The sequence below is a fragment of the Athene cunicularia genome, assembly GCF_003259725.1.
Source record: "Athene cunicularia isolate RWA chromosome 10 unlocalized genomic scaffold, athCun1 chr10_part1, whole genome shotgun sequence".
Taxonomy (NCBI): Eukaryota; Metazoa; Chordata; class Aves; order Strigiformes; family Strigidae; genus Athene; species Athene cunicularia.
Genome location: NW_020799112.1, coordinates 1,831,398 through 1,849,681, shown reverse-complemented (window position 1 = coordinate 1,849,681; position 18,284 = coordinate 1,831,398). Strand labels below are relative to the sequence as shown.

Here is an 18,284-nt window from a genome sequence, read left to right as displayed (position 1 = left end):
CAAAAGGGCTCCATGATGTTTTTTCCTGTTGAAGCCATGCAAAAGATGATGTTCAGCCAGGTCACCAGCAGGCAGTTGTTGATGAAATCATATCCATGAAACTGATATGTTGATTGATCCTTGGAGATTTTAATAGTGATATTAACATAATATGTTTAGTGCCTTGTCTTGTTCTAGGGTTTAAAATAGAAAGCGCTCCTAAAAATATCCCCGAGTGAGCCACTGCTGATGTGACACTAATCCCTGTGTGCCGCAACGAAGCCCGGGATGGGGACAAGGACCAGGATGAGGACGTGCCTACGTGCCTCCTCCTGGCATCAACCGAGCCTGAATCACAGCGGGTCCCTTTAATGAGGATGAGGAGAAGCAGGCACCCTGGGTGACAGGGACCCAACTCAAAGCCCAGGGAGATGCTCACCCTGAACTCAGTGTTGTAATCACTGAGCCTTTGTGAAAATAGAGGTGATCTTATTTTAGCTGAGGGTTTCAGCAGAATCATTTGCTGCCTTATTAAAAAATAATAATAGCCAGGTGTTTCCCAAAGACAGCTCTTTTCCTGCCCTTTTTTCCTAATTCTTTCTCATCACCAAGAAAGAAGAGGTCACTTGGTGGTTTTTTTCTCCCCTCTTTTCTTTAGTTTCACCCTAAAAAAAAAAAAAAAAAAAAAAGGGGGGGGGGGTGTGTGAAAGAAATCTGATGGCGCATTGGAACAGAAGCAATCACCTTTTCTAATTTCAAGACTTGTGGATGCTCCCAACTTGTCCTCAGCACCCTTCAAAGCCAAAGCTTGAAGGGCAGATGGTCCCTGCACACCCTCCCTGGAGGTCTTGCGTGGGCAAGGAGGAAGGAAAAATAAGTCGGAGATCATGGGTGAGGAGCTTAGGTAAAGCCTGTTGCCTTCTGCTGCCTGGGATGAGAAGCACTCAGCTCACTATTCCCACCATTACCCTGCTTTGGGGACACAAAGTCCCTCCAGGAGATAAGGACATAAAGTAGGTCCAAGGTCTACCCTGCAAGCAGGACCAGGGATTGGCTTCAAGATGTCCATCTAAGAGAGGAACCACCCATGGGGCCAGCACATGTGTCTGGGGCCATGTACTCATGCAGCACGGCTCAGGAGAGGACTTTCAGCCCAGGGCTGAGCTTACATGGGCTCCTGGGCCATGGGCAGGGAGGGGTGGGCACCCAGGGACTGATCGGGACCATGAAGGTGTGCCCGTCCCCATGTGCTTAGGTCTGATGGTGGGAGCACTCTTCTCGTTTTCAACCCACCCCTTTTTCCCTGAAAAGGTGGGGTTTGGCATCTTTTATTGCCCACTTGTCCAACAGTCTCCTGGGCAGCAGTGCCCATCCCTTCAACCTGTATTTTCCTGGTGACACCAGCCGGTCCCATTTCAGAAAGGGTCTCCCCATTCCCAGGTCTCCCCAGTTACTCTGCTCCGTGTTTACAGCAGGCAGCGAATGCACACATCCAGCCCCATCAGCCTCACCCAAACCATATCGGACTCCTGTGCCCCTTGGGATTGTGACCCCTTGGAGGTGACACTATTTTGTCCTCCAGACATGCTCATCCGGGTTGTCCTCAGGTTTTCATACAGTGTTTGGTGGCACAAGAAATGGTCCTAGCCACAGTCAGAGCTAGGAGATGTACCACAGGGACCTGCAGCTGATTTAAAAGAGGGGCTGCTGCATGCCTACAGTTGGATCCCCCCAACAAGCAGCTGGGGGATTGGGGTCCTCCATCCTTGGTGCCATCTCCTCAGGAGCTTGGCAGAGCAGGAGAGCTGCATGGGCAGGACGATTGAACAAGTGAAATTTGGAGCTCGAATATGGGAATTTTATTAAAATTAGGTCAGCAGAATGTAATGGAGGCACTTTGGCTGCTGGCAACATAATCATTCCCTCTGGGCTCCTGGTTTCAGATGCACAGACATATTAAATTACCCTTAACTCTGCCCATGCATCCTCATCCACCATGAGGGCTCTGTGAGAAGCCTACCCGGCTGAGCCATGGTTTATGTTGCATTTCTAGTGATTTATGATGTTGACCCAAACCTCTGTGTGCCATCACCCAGCGAAGGGATGCAGAGACCAAGGGCAACCTGGCACTGTGACAGTAACTTTGGGGTGCCCACCCTGGGCCACCCAACAGAAGGATGGGATGGGGTGTCTGAACCCAAGGACTCAGTTTCCCCCAGCAAAAATGCTTAAAAAAATGCAATTATGGGATAACAGCAGCATAAAAATGACAGAGATACGTGACATGATTAATTATTCTTGATGGTTGAGGAGGTCCAACACCCACTGATGAACCATGGAACTGGTGGAGATATGGCAAAGCTTTTCAGTAGCATGAGGAGAAGGAAAGGAAAGTTGTCTGGCAAGATATTGCACATTGATTTGTCTTCCCTCCCTTCTTTTGGGAAATTTGTGGCTTATTTTCACCAGGAAAGGACATTTAGGGCAATGGAAGGAAAAAAGTGGGGGAAGAAAGGCAATAATGAAAAATAATCAAAGAAAAAAACACTTATGCCTGGAAAAAGCCAAGCAAAGGGTGTTTTTAACTTCCAAATGCTCCATGTGTGGGATGGGGGCGCTGGGAAGCAGAGGGGGAAACACAGCTTTGGGGTGCCGGGCAGCACCAATGCCCACGGATGCTCATGCTGGGTACAAACAGATATGAGGGGTATTGAGGGGTTCCCCCTATCCCCTCCCCACCTTGTCTGCCGCTGCCCACCTCCTGCTTGGCAGCACTTGGACCGGCCAGGCCCTCTGCCAGCTCCCCCAGAGAGGTGGGGGGAGGCGAGCCAGCAACCCTGCCAAAAATACGCACTTCCAACTGCTGCCGAGTTGAATTTTCACGTCGTGCTCTGCCTCCCACACAAAATAAAGCCACACACACCCCTGCACATATATATACATGCAGAAACACCAGCCAAGAGACACCACGATGCTCCCGGAGACACAGCAATGGCTCCATCCGGATGCCACGGCAGCAGGTGATCGGAAGGGATTGGGGAGCCCTGGGCAGGATTAGTGCTGTGCTTAGTGCTGGGCAGCCTTGAGCTGGATGGGATTAAAGATGTGAAGGTGGGTGATGATCCTTTTACATCTGAAGGTCATTAGATGGAGACCACGGTCCATGGGAACCGAGGACCTCCTTTCTCCCTTCCTTCCCCTCCCAGTCCTGCCCATGGCTTAAACCTCATCTGGGACATTACATCTATTATTTTTAATTTTTTAAGGGCTTGTTTTATTCATGCCTCACGTGGGGTCCATCCCCTGTGGTGTGGTGGGGCCATGACCCCAACCCCAAGCCACCATAGGTCTTGATATACCCGATACCTTGTAAGAGATGGAGGACAGGGGACTGAGCCCATCAGCATCCCAGCCAGGATCGGGGGTGACAGTGCTGTCCCCGCAGCCCCTGCCCCCTTCCCATTTATTTTGTCCCACGACCCTGGTACATTTTCCACCCCCTGCCTCAGTTTCCCCACCCGTGGAGCTGTCTTTTTCAGGGGGAGGAGGTGGTAGTCACTAGTGGCTCCCCATGGTCAAGTGTGAGGGATTGAAGCACCACGAGCGTGGGAATTTGTGGTGTCACTGCTGGTCTCAAGGGAGAAGACAGACCCCAGGACCACCCTGGCAAAGGCCCATCCTGCTGCACCAAGGTGCTCTGCTGTCAGGTGGGCTTTGGTCCCTGATGAGGGGCTCCTGGAGCAGCTCCACTTGGGCTGAGACCTCCCCACTCATCACACCAGTGGTGCCAGGGGAAGTGGCAGAGATTTAGGGATGTGGTGTAATTACAGAGCAAAAACAGGAGGGTCCCATCCAGCCACTCCTCTCTGCCCATCCGTTTGTCCATCTGTCCGCAGGTGGTGAGCCAGATCGACCGACTGACGTCCGACTTTGAGTTCGAGCTGGAGCCGGATGACTGGACGACGGCAACAGCCAGCAGTACCTCCAGCAGTGAGAAGGGGGGAGGCACCTTCGAGCTGGGAGCCCTCGATTTTGCTGCCTCCGACATCCTCTCTGACAGCTGGGAATTCTGCTCCTTCCTGGATGCTTCTACCCCCTCCGACCCAGGTGACTGTCCCGAGCTCCCCCGGCCACAGCCACAGCCCCCACCAGCTCACCAGCCTGATTACCGGCTGATGAATGGAGGGATCCCCATCACCAATGGTCCCCGGGGCGGGGGGACCCCAGATTCATCCAGCGAGGAAGCCTTCAGCACGACGGCCAGCCAGAAGATCTCACATCACCGGCCGGCTGGCACACGGGAACGGGTCCGATTCAGCGACAAGGTGCTTTACCACGCTCTGTGCTGCGACGACGACCGGGACGGTGACAGCACAGCATCTCCGGGGGATGACGGTCCCGAGGAGCCTGGCCGTAAGGTGCTGGCAGGGCCACCCTCGAAGCACCCTTCCAGCGGTGCTGGTGGTGGTGGTGGAGCCCCGGCGCGGCGGCTGACCAGGAACAGCAGCACACAGACTGTAGCCGATAAAAGCACCCAGACGGTGCTGCCTTATATCCCGGCCAAGCAGAAAATTAAAAATAAAAACTGACTCCGGCTCTGCCGCATGGATTTGGGGAGGGTGGGTGGATGGGGGGATTCCTGCGGAGGGACAGAAAAAAAAAAATATATATAAATATATATTTAAATAAATCAATACTAATAATAAAATCAATGAAAAGGTGACAAAGACAAATGTCCCAAATACCTACCCGTCATTTTTGAGGCTCAGGGAATTTTAAACTGTTTCTTTTTATGGACAGAAGCTTCAGATCAATAAACCGTCCATCTTGGAGAAATAATAACAATAACATATATATATTATATGTATATATGTTCCAAGAGAGGGAAGCCTATGGGGAGGGTAGAGTCAGTGCATCTGAGGTTGTGGCTGGGGGATGGATGGGGACATGGGGACACGGGAGGAGGGGGTGGCTGAACCATTTGCCCTCCCTGGGACATTTTATCCCTGTTTGGCTTAAGAAGAGCCGGTGTGATCTGCTTTGTCACATCCGATGTCTGAGCAGAGCGGGGAATGTTACCGGGGGTGTCAGTGCCCCGGCCAGCACGTGGCCCATGGAGGGATGGAGAGGGGCTTACAGAGAGCAAAACCACACCAGTGCTGAGAGTCAGGGTGGGGAAACATCCCCCCACCCCCAATTTCTATCCTTTATACTAGTTCCAGGGGAAATATTAGTGACCTTAAAGTCTTGCAACTGTCTTAAAATGATGCAGGGAATATCTCCAGCTTTCCTTTAGGTACCTGATTCTGGTTTTGCATTTCAAAAGCCGCAGCCCTGATTTGGGGGGGGGGGGGGGGGGGGAAAGCTGTATTTGCTCTGAAAAAATGAAGGAATCTCTGGACCTCCAAATCCATGCTTGGCATTTTTTCTTGGCTTCCAGGTTTTGCCAAAGCCCTCAGCATCCAAAGGGGTTGGTGCAGCACCTGGTCCTGGAGACAAACACCCAGTGTCCTCCCCATCGGCTCTTCCTCCCACAGAGATACATTTGCACTGCCAGATCTCAAGCATCCCTGGCACAGCAGTGTTTTTCCCAAGCCTGACAGCAAAAAAACACTCCCTTGACTCCTTATTTTTAATCCAGGTCAGATATGTTCTGTTTCAAGATTTTTCCCAGGGTCACCCTGAGCATCACGCCAGAGCCAGGACCCTCGATGACACCCAGCATTGCTACCGCGAGCAAGGGATGCTTGTGCAAAACACTCATCAAAGAGAAAGTGGCAGTGATCAAAACACTCTGAATTCAACCCAATTCATAGCAGAAAACCCCTTCACCCAAATTATATTGAATTACTCCTTTTTTTTTGTTTTTTTTTGGGCAGTGTTTAGGCCCCAAGGGACAAGGCATCACTTGGGGGAATCACTGTACATTTCCACCATGTGCAGAGCCTGGGAAGGTTCAGTGCCTCTAATCCAGGCAGCATCCATCCGGATCCCCACCAGGACATCCCAGGCCCGGACAAAGCTGGGAGAGGGAAGAGTCCTGCAGAGGGGACTAAGGGGTGAAGATGATGCTGATGCACCATCTTCCTCCAAACCTTCCCCTACCCCCAGGACTGGGACAGTGAGGGGAGCATCAGCCCCTGCTTTTTCATAAAACAAAAGATGGGATGTACTCATCCCACATCCCAGAGAGGGGACAGCCAGGCTCGCCCAGCACAGGCACAGAGATATGTGAGATGGGACAACTCCTCTCCACTCCCACCATTATTCCACATGTCAACAGCTGGTTACATATTTTTATGAGTTTTTTGCAACCTGGCCCCATTGTAAAAGCATGATTAATAGATGTAGCTTTGTTCTTTAATAACTCCTCCTGAAGAATGCTAGGAAGAGCACGAGGCAAAAATTCAGAGCAGCCAGAGCTGCACGAGGAGATGCTTTTTGGCTGATCTGGATTTGGGAGCACCCACATCACCTGCAGCCCCAGAATGGGCTGCAAAAGCAGCCAGAGGTGGAACTGAGGCATGGCATGGGGACACAAAGCCCTGGCTCCTGCACAGCTCAGGGCAAAGCCACTCACCTTGGGGCCAGGGATTTAAAGCCAATTGCTGCAGCCAGGGCTGTATGGACAAGGGTAATGGCTTCTTCCCCCCACGTTTCTATTAAGAATGAATTTACAGCCTTGCAAGGTTTATTTCATGCTCTCCGATAAATCCCAGTGACGGCAGCAGTAAGCGCTATATTAACCTTTCAGGCCTACGGACAGAAAACCTCGATAAAACAGGGGTAAACAGACACAGGGGCAATTCCTCTGCTCCCCTTTGCTCAGGGTAAGGGGTAATAAAAGCCACTGCTGATATATGGAAAACCATGGACAATGTCCTTGCTGCTCCTCTGCACACTGAGAGGGGATTTGCTATTATTATTTACCAGGAAAGCCTGCTGGTTTGGAGTTTTTTTAGGGTAAAATTCAAGAGGATGGGAATGATTATTAAGACAAATATGGATAAAGCATTCAAACTAGTAAAAATGGCTTTGGTACATCAGTAAGTTATTAATACTGTTATTAATTGCACCACCAACCTAGTTATTAATGATAGACTTTTAATGGACTTTGCTCTTGCAGGGACAAGATCCAGTTCATCGGTGTTAGCCTGTGGCTGTGGGGAGGGCAATGGGGGACGCAACCAGGGCTGGACTTGGAAAACACCTTGTCTTTCTCTTGGCATCATATATTAATAAATTAACAAGCCTTTTGCCCACAGCATCCTGGCAATGTCCCTGTTCTCCATCCCCAATGCCTCCCTGGGCCCCAAAATCTGTTTGGGAACACCCGAAACAGCAACCAGAGAGTTGCCAGAGATGGCAAAGGAAGGGGCAAAGGGCTCATGTTTCTTCTAAGAAGCAATAAAAAAACCATCAGCAAATAAAATGAGAACACAGACCAGCCAGTCACCCAGAATGGCAGATACCTCTGCCATGCATCCTGCTGATTTTTGGCCAAGAAGGATGCTCAGCGGCTGCTCCAGCCAGACCCAGGCTTTGATGGGGTTTAAAGCAGAATTTCAACTTTGCGTTTGAATCCGCCAGCTCTGACCCTCCCCATGGCTCCTATTTGAGTTGACCTGAATTACAAAGAGGCTCTGCTGTGGTTTGTGTTTTGAAGAAACTCCTCCGAGCTCACCCAATCCCTCCAGCTCACGAAACCCAGCTGGAAAGTTTCTCCCCAGAAGACGTCTTGCTAAGTCTCGCTTCAGCAAGGGCTGAAAATAGCCCCAACTGCTGGGAGACTTAACTTCTGAGCTCACTGACAGGAAAGGCAGCCGTCAAAGTGGGTAACAGGATATCTTCCAGTCTAAGAAAGAGCTCTGGCTCGGGGTGGGGCTTTGTGAAGGTCAGTTCTGCAGGGGATGGGGTCCCAAACTGCACCCATGGGTCCCTGTGCTCATCCCAACTACCCCTGGGAAGCCAAAACCGAAGCTGTCCCCATACATTAGCTGTGGCTTTTTTTGTTGAAATCTATTACAACCCGCTCTCAGGGGACAGCAGCAACCTCTCCCCCCACAGAGATGGGCTTTATTTCACATAGCCCTGGCTCAGACCAGGCCACAGACAGCTCCCTTGTATCTCAACAGCTGGTAAAAGCATCCCTGGATTTTAGCTGCCCCCCTCCCACATTGCTTGGGGCTGGTTGCTCACTGTGGCTGGAAGACAAATGCTTTGTTTTTGAAGGGAAAGGCTATGCTTCCTGCCTCTGCTAATGTACAGCATCTTGTCTTATTTGTTCCTCACTGTTCCACAGCTGAATTACTGCAAGTGATGTACCAGCACTTCATACGATGCTGCTTCTGTAGAGCTGCAAGAAGAGTGTTCCTTCATTCTCACTTTCCAGCTTTCAGGAGTTAAATCCATCTTGAGCCCTGTGAGGGGACCATGAAGGCTCTTCCCTCTTCATCTTCAGCCATCTGGCCAAGGTGCTGCACTCCACGGAGAGAAAAGGAGCATCCCCTAAAGAAATACAGTCCCTGTGGGCTGGTACAGCTCGGCTGCATCTTCCCAGATTAATTTTGCTCTACGGTGCAGCGAGCCAGGGGTCACATCCTCCCCACCTCTGCTTATCTCCAGCTTCAGAGCTGGATAACTCGCTGGGGGTGGTTATCTCCTCACAAGAAAAGGCTATATGGGGAGGAGGCACTAAAATACACCAAAGTGTACCCACACTGCTCACAGCACATCAAAACTGTGTCCATCCCCAGCACAAACCCATCTGTCTCTCCCTGGGGCGTTACCACAGCATCCTGCAGCATCCTGCATCCCTTTGCCTCCTCACCCCCAGCCCAGGGCATCTCCATCAGAGGAGAAAGGCAGGTTCAGGGACACTCCCAAGCCATGGATCAGGGCGCTTGGTGGCTTGGGTTACAGATTCACCCCGATGCAATTGGAACTAAAATCCCAGGCAGAGCAGCATCCCTGCTCATGCTTCTCTCTGGGCTCTGCCAGCCAAGCCCTCCCGGCAGCCACGGGATGGAGATGTATAAGCCAAGCCCAGCCAGACATGGGCCTGAAACGGGTGCTCATGGCCATGGCATGCTAATTAATCCTCATTTGCACCTGGCACTTGCCAGCCTGTAATTTCACAGCTTGCTGGAGGCCTCCGTACCACAGTTGGAGGTTGGTTGTTGCCAGTCACTCCATGGCCAAGGCAGCTCCCCCATGCTTATGGATGGAGTCGTGGGCTCCAACATTCTCCAGGGCTGATAACCGAAGGGTGGAGCAGCGTTGGCTGGACACCTGCAGAAAACTTCCTGCTCTGCCAGGAGAAGGAAAGAGAGGGACTGGGAGCTGGGACAGATACCCAGCAGCAGGCAGGAGTCTGCTCAGCAAGAGAGCAAGGGGAGATGAGGAGGAAACTAGTGTCAACAGGGAGCTCAGAGCATCAGGCAAGGTGGTGAGGATGAGGCAGGTCCAAGGCAAGGTGGGAATAAGTTTGTGGTCAATAGGCACAGCTGGAGAGCAACATCCCTGCAGCACAGCTCAAGCTGGGACCAATAACCCTAGGCTGAGCTTAAATGTGCTCCTGGGTTCACAGGCAGGGTGTGGATGGATGTCCCAGGTGAGGCTGCCCAGTCTATTTAATGCTGCCAGAGTGGGGGGAGGCCAAACTGAGGGTCTCTGCCTGAGCTGAGCTGCCAGCTCCACCATCATCTCCAGCCCAGCAAAACCCACCTCTCCAGTGGCCACCGCTCCTGGAGCTCAGCCCTCCCGTACCTGGATACGGCCCTGGCCATGTCAAAGCGAAACATCTATTTGTTTATGACGTTATCACGCCTTACAAAAATCGTTTCTCTGGGTGATGGCTGGGTGCTCTCCCACCACTGGGTGGCAGTGAGCACACACATACACACACACACACGGACACGCATGCACACGGACACGCGTGCCCCAGGCAGGGCTGCTTCCCTCCTCACCACCCCTTCGGAGACCTGTGCCAGGCGGCAATGCCGTGGTGGCCCCATCCCACACCACCTCCGGTGGGTGAACGTTGTCATCACCCCGGGCTTCATCCCCAGTGGGAACATGGGGACAGGGCAGCCTCAGCCCGGCTGCATCCTGCTCTCAGGAGGAGAGCATCTCCCCCAAAATGCAGCCAGAAAGAGCAAATTTGAGACTAAAAGTGCTTCTTACCTCCATACCCTGGAGGCAGTAGAAATCTGGTCTTACCTCGACCCTGAGACAAGGGGTGCTTGGCTGGAGCATCCCCCGTTTGCAAGGCAGCACCACCCGGGAAGAGCCTCAGGCCCCCCAGAGCCATCAGGTCCAGCTGAGCCTGCAGAAATACAGCCACGCTGGAGAAGCCCTGGAGGTACTTGTAAGACAAGGGATGACATGCTTGATGGGACTTCTTAATTAGATCTCACTAAACCAAAATGTACCGGGGCTCCCCTAGCAGAACAACGTAAGACAAAACATTAATCACGCTCCAAATAAATAATTAAAATAAAAAAAAAAAAAAAAAAAAAAGAAAAAAACAAATAGGAAAAATCAAAGTATTTGGTGCCAGCCCATAATAAGAAGCACTGCCCCTGGCTCTGGTTATGCCCTGGCTTTGGGGGGGAGCGGAGATGTCTCCCCAAGGCCACCTGAGACAGGTGGGACCCAACATGTTCAGTGGAATCATCACCCAGATTCTCAGGAAGTGTCAGGATGAGAGTGACACCTGGAGTCATGGGATTACATCCTCATCTCAGTTTTACATTACAACATGTCTTTTCACAACTAGCACCTACGGATTCAAACAACAGATTAAAAAAAAAAAAAAAATTATTTCCCCACAGATTGACTCACGTGGTGCCCTGGGACACCATCCATGGTCACCTTTGGGATGCTGGATGATGCCCAAATCTCAGGCTCTGGCAGGTGCCTGATGCAGCATGGGAAAATCTGTTCACCCAGCATTTAGGAAACACTTTTGGGAGGAAACAAACAAAAAAAAAGGCTTGAAAAAAGAAAGCTCTCCCTCTCCATCCCCTCTTAGCCAAAGCGGAGATGATTACTCAGTGTAAGCAACACAGAGCTTAAATTATGCATGGAGGCATTTGCACTGAAGAACATGATTGAGGCGGAGCTAGTCCTGTCCCTCCTGGCTCCCAGGCCATGCAGGCGGGATTGTGGGAACGCTCCCTGGGACCCTGCATCCTCCATCCTGGCATCAGCCTTGGCCAAAGACTCTGATGCAAGTTTATGGGAGGAAGATGAAAAAAGAAGCACGAGGGGCTGCAGAATGATGTTTTCCCCTGCGTGGCGGTTGAAACCACTTAGGTTCCAGTCTTCAGAAATGAAAGTCTCCTGTGCTCTGCTTTCTTTTTCTCTACCTTTCCTACAATGTATTTATTAAAGAGCAAGTTATATTTATTGAAAAGCAAAGCCATGGCTGTGGTAGGATGGAGCTGCTCCCCTTACTCTGCTGATGAGCCAACACTTGATGATGGATTTAACGCAAATCACCATCTTTTTAGTTCTGGTTTTCTTCCCTGTAATCCTGCAGGGAAATGGGGTGGGTTTTGCCAAGGATTGGGGAACCCCATGGCCCTTGAACATGGCCACCAAGAGATGCTGCTGATCACCCAGAAGCTGATGGGCACCTTTCTCCTCCTCCCAGCCCTTCCCCAGCACATCACCTGGGTACAAAGCTGGCTGGGAATAAAGGACTCCAACAAAACCCACTTTATTCAATTAATATTTGCTGGTAATGAAGCTAGCTAGCACTTAGAGCTCCAATCAAATTAGGAAAGCTATAATGAACAAGAAGTGGTGCATTAATTCATTAGCAGGGAATTACGCTAAATTATCTCAGCAAATACTGCAAAACTTTAATTTACTGGCGGTGTTTTCAAATGGCTTTTGCTCCTTCATCTCCATTTACACTGCAGCACATCTTTTCTGGCAGCAAAAACAAGAGAAGTGAAAAAAAAAAAGACGGAAGAGAAAAAAAAAAAGAGTAGCAATTTCCTTGAACATGTGCAGGCAAGGCATTAATAATGTACATGGTTGGGAAATTAGCCCTGATACTCAGCTGCCAGTTTGTACATGCTTACTGTGTAAATTTGGGCAGCAAAGTTTAACGGCATCTTTAATGTCTGGATACAGAGGGCTGAGAAAGGACACAACTCATGTCATGTCCTCAACCTGAAATGACTCAGGAAGTCAATTCCTGGACCCTTGGCCTCCAAGCACATCACATCTGGGCTGGTGCAAGAGCCAGCCCCACAAAACATCAGCAAAGGAAAAACCCCTCTCACAGGGCCCCTCTCTGCAAACATCTCAGCTTAAATAAATAAATAAATAAATAAATAGATAGATAGATAGATAAAAAAAATTTAAAACACCAGAGGGCATTTTTCCTGGGGTTTTTTAGTACATGGAATATTCATTTTTAATGAGCCTCCCCTATGTTCACGGGATTCCAGGAGCTGCTGATGCAGGGACACCTCTGCAGTAGGAGTACATGGCTGAAGTTCCCATGCTGGGGTCAAAGTACAGCCTAAAAAAGCAGGGTGAGAACCAGATGAGATTTGGAGCAACAATAGGATCGCTAGAAAATCAGGGATCCTATTCAGAGGGGTAAAAAGTGGGTGGAAAGGAGCCCCTTGCACCACAGGGCATGGGTGCCTGCAGCTTCCTATTTGAATGACCAGGTCTGCAGCAATACTCATGCAGCATTTAAGGCAAGAGGGCTCCTGGCTTGGGAAAACAAAATTTAAAAAAAACAATAAATAAGACTGGGAAGTCCTTTGGCTGGGCAGATGTGCCTCCCTGTGGCTGCAGGGCTCCACAAACCAGGCTTTGTTTGTCTTTAATTGCAAGGCGGGCAGCTCAGGGATAACAGGGGAGGTTCCTTTCTTTTGAAACTAGAAAATAAACCGCTGAAATAACACCCTGGCAGCAGTAACCTGGAAATTTCAATCAGATTTGGAAATTTTGATTGGTTTTTTTTTAAAGCTGTTTTAACAGACCAGGAATCCTTTTCAGAAGAGTTCCTTCTGCTGTAGGATGGATGGCAGTGCCATGAAGGGGATAATCCCATGGAATGAACTGAAGCACCTCAAGCCTTGCCATGTCAAATATCCCACTTAAAAGTAAACTGCAACCCCTTGAGTTGGAGGATTAGGTTGAAATATGGCCAGAGAGAAGGATGTCTAGCTATGCAAACTCTTTGGATGCTCTAACAAGACATTAAGGAAAGCTTAAAATTAATATTTCCTCCTTTTGCCTCAACTTTCCCTTTCCCTGGTTGTTGCTGCATCTCCAAAGAGGTGACCTCCGGTCTGCCCTCAGATGCCACAGCAGTGCAAAAAGCTTGTGCAGCCTTCCCTGGTTGTGCGAGTGCATCCAGGCTGGTCCAGGGTTGCTGCTGGTTCTCCAACATCAACCTTCTGGGGATCTGGCCAGGGATCTGCGCCCCAAGGGGCAGGCAGCAGGACCTCCAAATCCACCCAGACTCCCTGCAAAAATGGGTTGCTACAAGCCCCAACTCACTTCCTGGAAAAGTCTTCCATTAACTATTTTACCCTGGCTTTAATTTTTCTTGCTGTCTAATAAGAGAAGGGCCATGCCCAGAGAGGGAAGTACAGAGCAGCTCCTGCTGCGCAGAAGGGAGATGGGCACTGATGCTCACACCACTTCCACAGAACAGCACAAATTTACAAGTGAACATACCAAGCAGCTCACTTGTACCCTGAAATTCCTGTAAGTACCGCTTGATTGTTCCCCTATGTGGTAAATTAATTTTCTTTTAATTAATTGCCTTGAATGCCACTTATAGCCTATCACCAACATCTCTATATAACAGGGTACTTACAGCAAACTGGAGACACATGTGAATAACCACGACGCATCCTTGTTCACGTTATTAATTCCCACAAATTTATTGTTCTGACAGCAACTTACAGCTTTCTAATTAAGTCTTTATTCAGATACTCATGTACGCAAGGGAAACGAATGTTAATAAAGTCCAGATGCAGCAGTTATGGGACTGGGATTGATAGGGCTCACAGGTGGGGAAGAGCAGGTAAGTTGGGTGTCACCACCAGCACATGCCCTGTGGTTTCTCTCTTCATTCATCAAGCAATTGCACAGGATTGTGTTAAACCAGACAGGAAAAATAGACCAGCAATGTCACCTACTACAGCTCCAGCAAGGTCTTGGCTGGTGCCTTTGGGGACAGTGGAGCAGCATCTGACACTGCCCAGTTCTTAAGAGCATCCAGTGGCAAATCCCTGCCTGGTCCCTTAATTGGATAAATGCTTCATCGTCTTCCATGAGAAACCTTTGCCTCCCAGCTCCTTAATCCACCTGCAGCAACCCCAACTTTGGGAGCCCTAGCTCTGGGCTGGATTTCTGGGAGCCATGTCTCCACCAAATCAACCCACCTCCTTCTCAGCCTTCCTATCAAGTTCTTTCCCAGTAAACAGGGGAAAAAAATTGACTTGGTATTAATAATTTATTAAAGAATTAATAAACTGTGTTAAATTATAATGCTAGAATCCACAGCTGTGTTAGCTACAATGGGGGAAACCAACAGTATTATAAGCAACAGTAGTGGATGTGCAGGTCCTCTGGGCTGGGAAGGGGGTTGGCAGGAGGGGAAGGACAGCCCAGAGCACAACATCTCCCAGCACAAGTCCTTCCTGCTGAAGACAAGCCTCAAAAGGATCTGAGCACAGGCTGAGGGATTAGTGCTAATAGGATCAGATCCAACAGGGCTCCGAGCCCCAAAATCAGGCTCTTCTCCCCACAGATGCCCAGTCACCTCAGCTGCTGCCAGCATCAAAGCACAGGTCATCAAAAGACAAAGAGAGTCCAGGCTTTAGGCACAGATTACCTGCCAGCTCACTAATGAAGGTTTCTCTCCATCACAGCTAAAAGATTAACTCAGGAAGGTAATTCCAGCAGCAACCAAACTGAACGTATGGGTCAACAAGCAGCATGTGCAGCCCCACACTTTGCACAGCTCAGAGCAATCCCTTCCTGTGCTAGCATCTGTCCAGCAGCTCCTTGAGTGCTCCCTGCACACTGCATTTCTGGGAGAGCACCATAGGCAAGGAGGACTTCCATGCCATAATTAAAAAACCATGGAGATTTCCTCCCCAATTCCTAGTCTGGACACTGAAGCCCTTAGAGCAGAGAGAAGTCCCATGCTGATGTTTACCTCCTTAGAGCCTGCACCAGGGGACATCACAAGTCCACATCTTGAATTAAGATTAGCCACAAAGCTTGTCATATTTATTAAGCTCCTCACAGGTTTAGAAAGGGAAATGGCCCTGGCAGCACCTGCCCAGCATGGGATTGGGCCTTCACAGCTAGAAGATCTTGCAGGGGATGTGACACCCAGAGGAACATAGGTCTCCATCAAACCCCTGTGGCATAAGACAACAGTGACAAGAGCAGCAGATCCTGCTCAGGGGCAGATTTCTTTGGAGGCTTGGAAGCAAGTGGCTTTAGAGATGAATGAGGAACCTTAAAACAGATGGTTAGAAGAGGACATGCATTTAGGACTTCTTGTAAAGGACAATCTTCAGCTCCCACCCAGAGGGCACAATTGGGTCTTCATGCCCTTGGGAGGAACACCAACACACTGTTGAAAGGGTGGCATCAAAGCCTGGCCACACACTCAAGCCAGACACACAGTGCATGTCACCCTGTCAAGGGAGAAATTAAGAAAAAAGGGGGTTTTAGTCTTCTGTAACTCCTTCAGGAAGGAGCTTGTGCATAAAACATGAAAGCTGACAGCCCTCTCTAGGAAGATTTCAGAAAAAAGCTTACATGTCTACTTCATCTTTTCACCTGATTATTTCAGCTCAGCTGCCTAATTCGTTGAAAACAAAAGCCAGAAATACTTGCCCTAAGCACATCATCCCTGGGCTTTCACACCGAGCTTGCCTGGGGAAAGGGTTCTGCTCCAAACTCTGCCAAGCCCACGGAAAACAAGCCCCAAGCTGATTTCCCCACTTTAGGGAAGGCTCATTTGCAGAGTTGTAGCTGTGCTGGGCCTTCGTTAGAGTATGTTGTATGGAGAATCGGCATTGCTACATCGCAACCTAGTGGCTAGGGGATTGCAGCCCAAGAGCTTCAGGGCAAAAGTGTTATTTCCAACTTTCAGCTGCTGAATTTAAGTAATACCTTTAATAGCAGCAGTTTTCAGAAGGCACTAGCAACAGCAGAGATCAAATATCTGAGAACCGGGGCTGCTGACCTTTTCTGAGTCAGCCTTGATGCTTTGCCCTTTTTTACTCTTTATCCGGGACCAAGAGCAGTTTCCTCAGCTCAGAAAAGGCTGGTGTAAGCATCAGGTCTTTTACTTCCCCCAGGATATATAAAAAACATAAGGTATAACGTTATTCAGACCAGAAGGATGAAAGAGACTCAACAGGCTTGGGGATTCTCCCTGCAAAGTACACAAGGGTCACCAGCACCAGCCAAGGCACATGCATGCTTCAGGGAATTTAACTCCATTGCTGTGCTCACCCAGGAGCACAAGGTCCCACACTACCTAAACCAAGGTCATTAGTTCACCTGATGCAGAGCTATGATCTTCATACCAGTTGGCACTTCAAAGCACATGGTCCTCCAGGCATGGGCTATCAAAATCCCCCAGCCTCGAGGCTGGGCTGGAGGTGACCACTGCTCCCTTGGGTCACATCACTGTACAGTGACACAGCCCAGGGTACACAAGCCCCTTTTGATAAATATTTGAGTTACTCAAGCTCCTGAAACATGCAACTGGCATTCAGCTCACGACATTAGGCACTGAGATACTAAGAGTTCATCCCCAACTTGAATTCCACCAGACAGAAGACACGTCAAGTCTTCAGCAGCCTAAATCAAGCAGTCAGGATTAGCCTATGCTGTGTAGGAGGGAAAGCCACAGAGCAAGGAGAGCAATCTAACATAGCCTGAAGGCCTGTCTTGTGCCTGTTGACTCAATTCAAGTGTGACAAGGACTCCTGTGCCCTATAGTACAGCTCCTCCAGCACAGCAGGGACAGAGTACCCAAGGCTACTGCAAAGAGGTGATAATAGTCTAGGGAGATGTACTGGCTGAGGGCTTCCCCCCTGTCCTGGTTCAGCTAGGATAAGGTTAGGTTTCCTCAGCAGAAAGGGGGAAAGGGATCTCCAGACAGGTTATTCATACCATGCTGATGTCAGGTCTGGCAGGAGCATGGTAACTTTTTCCTTTGTTGCTTTGGTGATGGGGAACACACAGCAGGCTGTCCATAACCATTACAGTATTCCTCTCTAGATCTTTTGTCTTGTTTACTGTTATTACTGTTTATTGTTGTTATTGCTACTGTTGTTCAGATTGTTTATTACACTGTTGTATTAAATTTCTTCTTATTTTAACCCAGGGTTTGTGCCCTACTTGTGTCAGAGGGTGGGGGAGGGACAATGGCAACGTGGTCTCTGGTCCCAGCAGGGCTTAAACCAACACACCCCCTCTGAAGTTTCATATTTTTAAAAAAGTCTGTTTAGTGTAGGTGGACCAGTAGCTTTCCTCATTTGTCCCCTTCCTCCTAACTACAAAGCCACCAATTCCATCTTCCCATCCAGCCATTGCTCCCTGCTCTCTGTGCCTGGCATCTCTAACACCAAGTTTTTCCCCAGTTATCCCAGCAGCAGAAGCCATACTCAGCCCCAGCACTCACAAAAATCCCCAAGTTAGAGCTGCTCTTGTGCCCTGAAGGAGGTAGTGTCTCCTCAACCAGGCTGCAACAACTCACACCAACAAGCCCAAGACAGGGCTGCTGTTATCACATCCTCCAGTATCACCCCTGCTAAGAAGCAGCAAACAGGACTTCTAGAGTCAGGAATCCATTTAGCATCTGTCAGCAGCATCAGTTCTTCCCTCATTTGCCTGACAATACCTTGTTTGCAGACAGTATTCAGGATTCCTTGCTGTCAGGCACAGCTTGGCACACCAAGCATACAACATACAGGGAGCCTCAACACCACGCTGGACCTTTGGAAAGCCTTCCTGCTGGGAGGCACCTTCCATCTCCAGGTGCTGTGGCCTAGGAGACACTTCAAGGTAACAACAGCTCTCCATATCTTTGGTCCCACCACTGGTTCACTGGTAGCTTCCCTAGAGCCTGTGACCACCCCAGGAGATGGCTTACCTGGGGGGTGGTGCACGAGCACAGGCACAACTCCCATCAAAGCAGACCAGAGCAGAGGCTGAACACTGGTCCCTCCTCCCCACCAAGAACACAAGGGAGGACAGAAACATTTCTCTTTATTAGGGTTGAGGAG

The 18,284-nt window shown here is 49.7% G+C and overlaps 1 protein-coding gene across 2 annotated transcripts in view; it reads left to right on the top strand.

Annotated features, from left to right (window-relative positions):
- The window catches only part of INSYN1 (inhibitory synaptic factor 1), an 11,869-nt gene extending 7,253 nt beyond the window's left edge, over positions 1–4,616 (top strand). The window contains exon 2 of one of the 2 annotated variants that reach the window (XM_026856246.1): positions 3,876–4,616. In XM_026856246.1, coding sequence (XP_026712047.1) covers positions 3,876–4,568 — 693 coding nt within the window. In that variant the 3' untranslated portion in view covers positions 4,569–4,616. The remainder of the gene's footprint in view (positions 1–3,875) is intronic. The other variant, XM_026856245.1, reaches the window with a different exon arrangement.
- Positions 4,617–18,284: the final 13,668 nt, after the last annotated feature.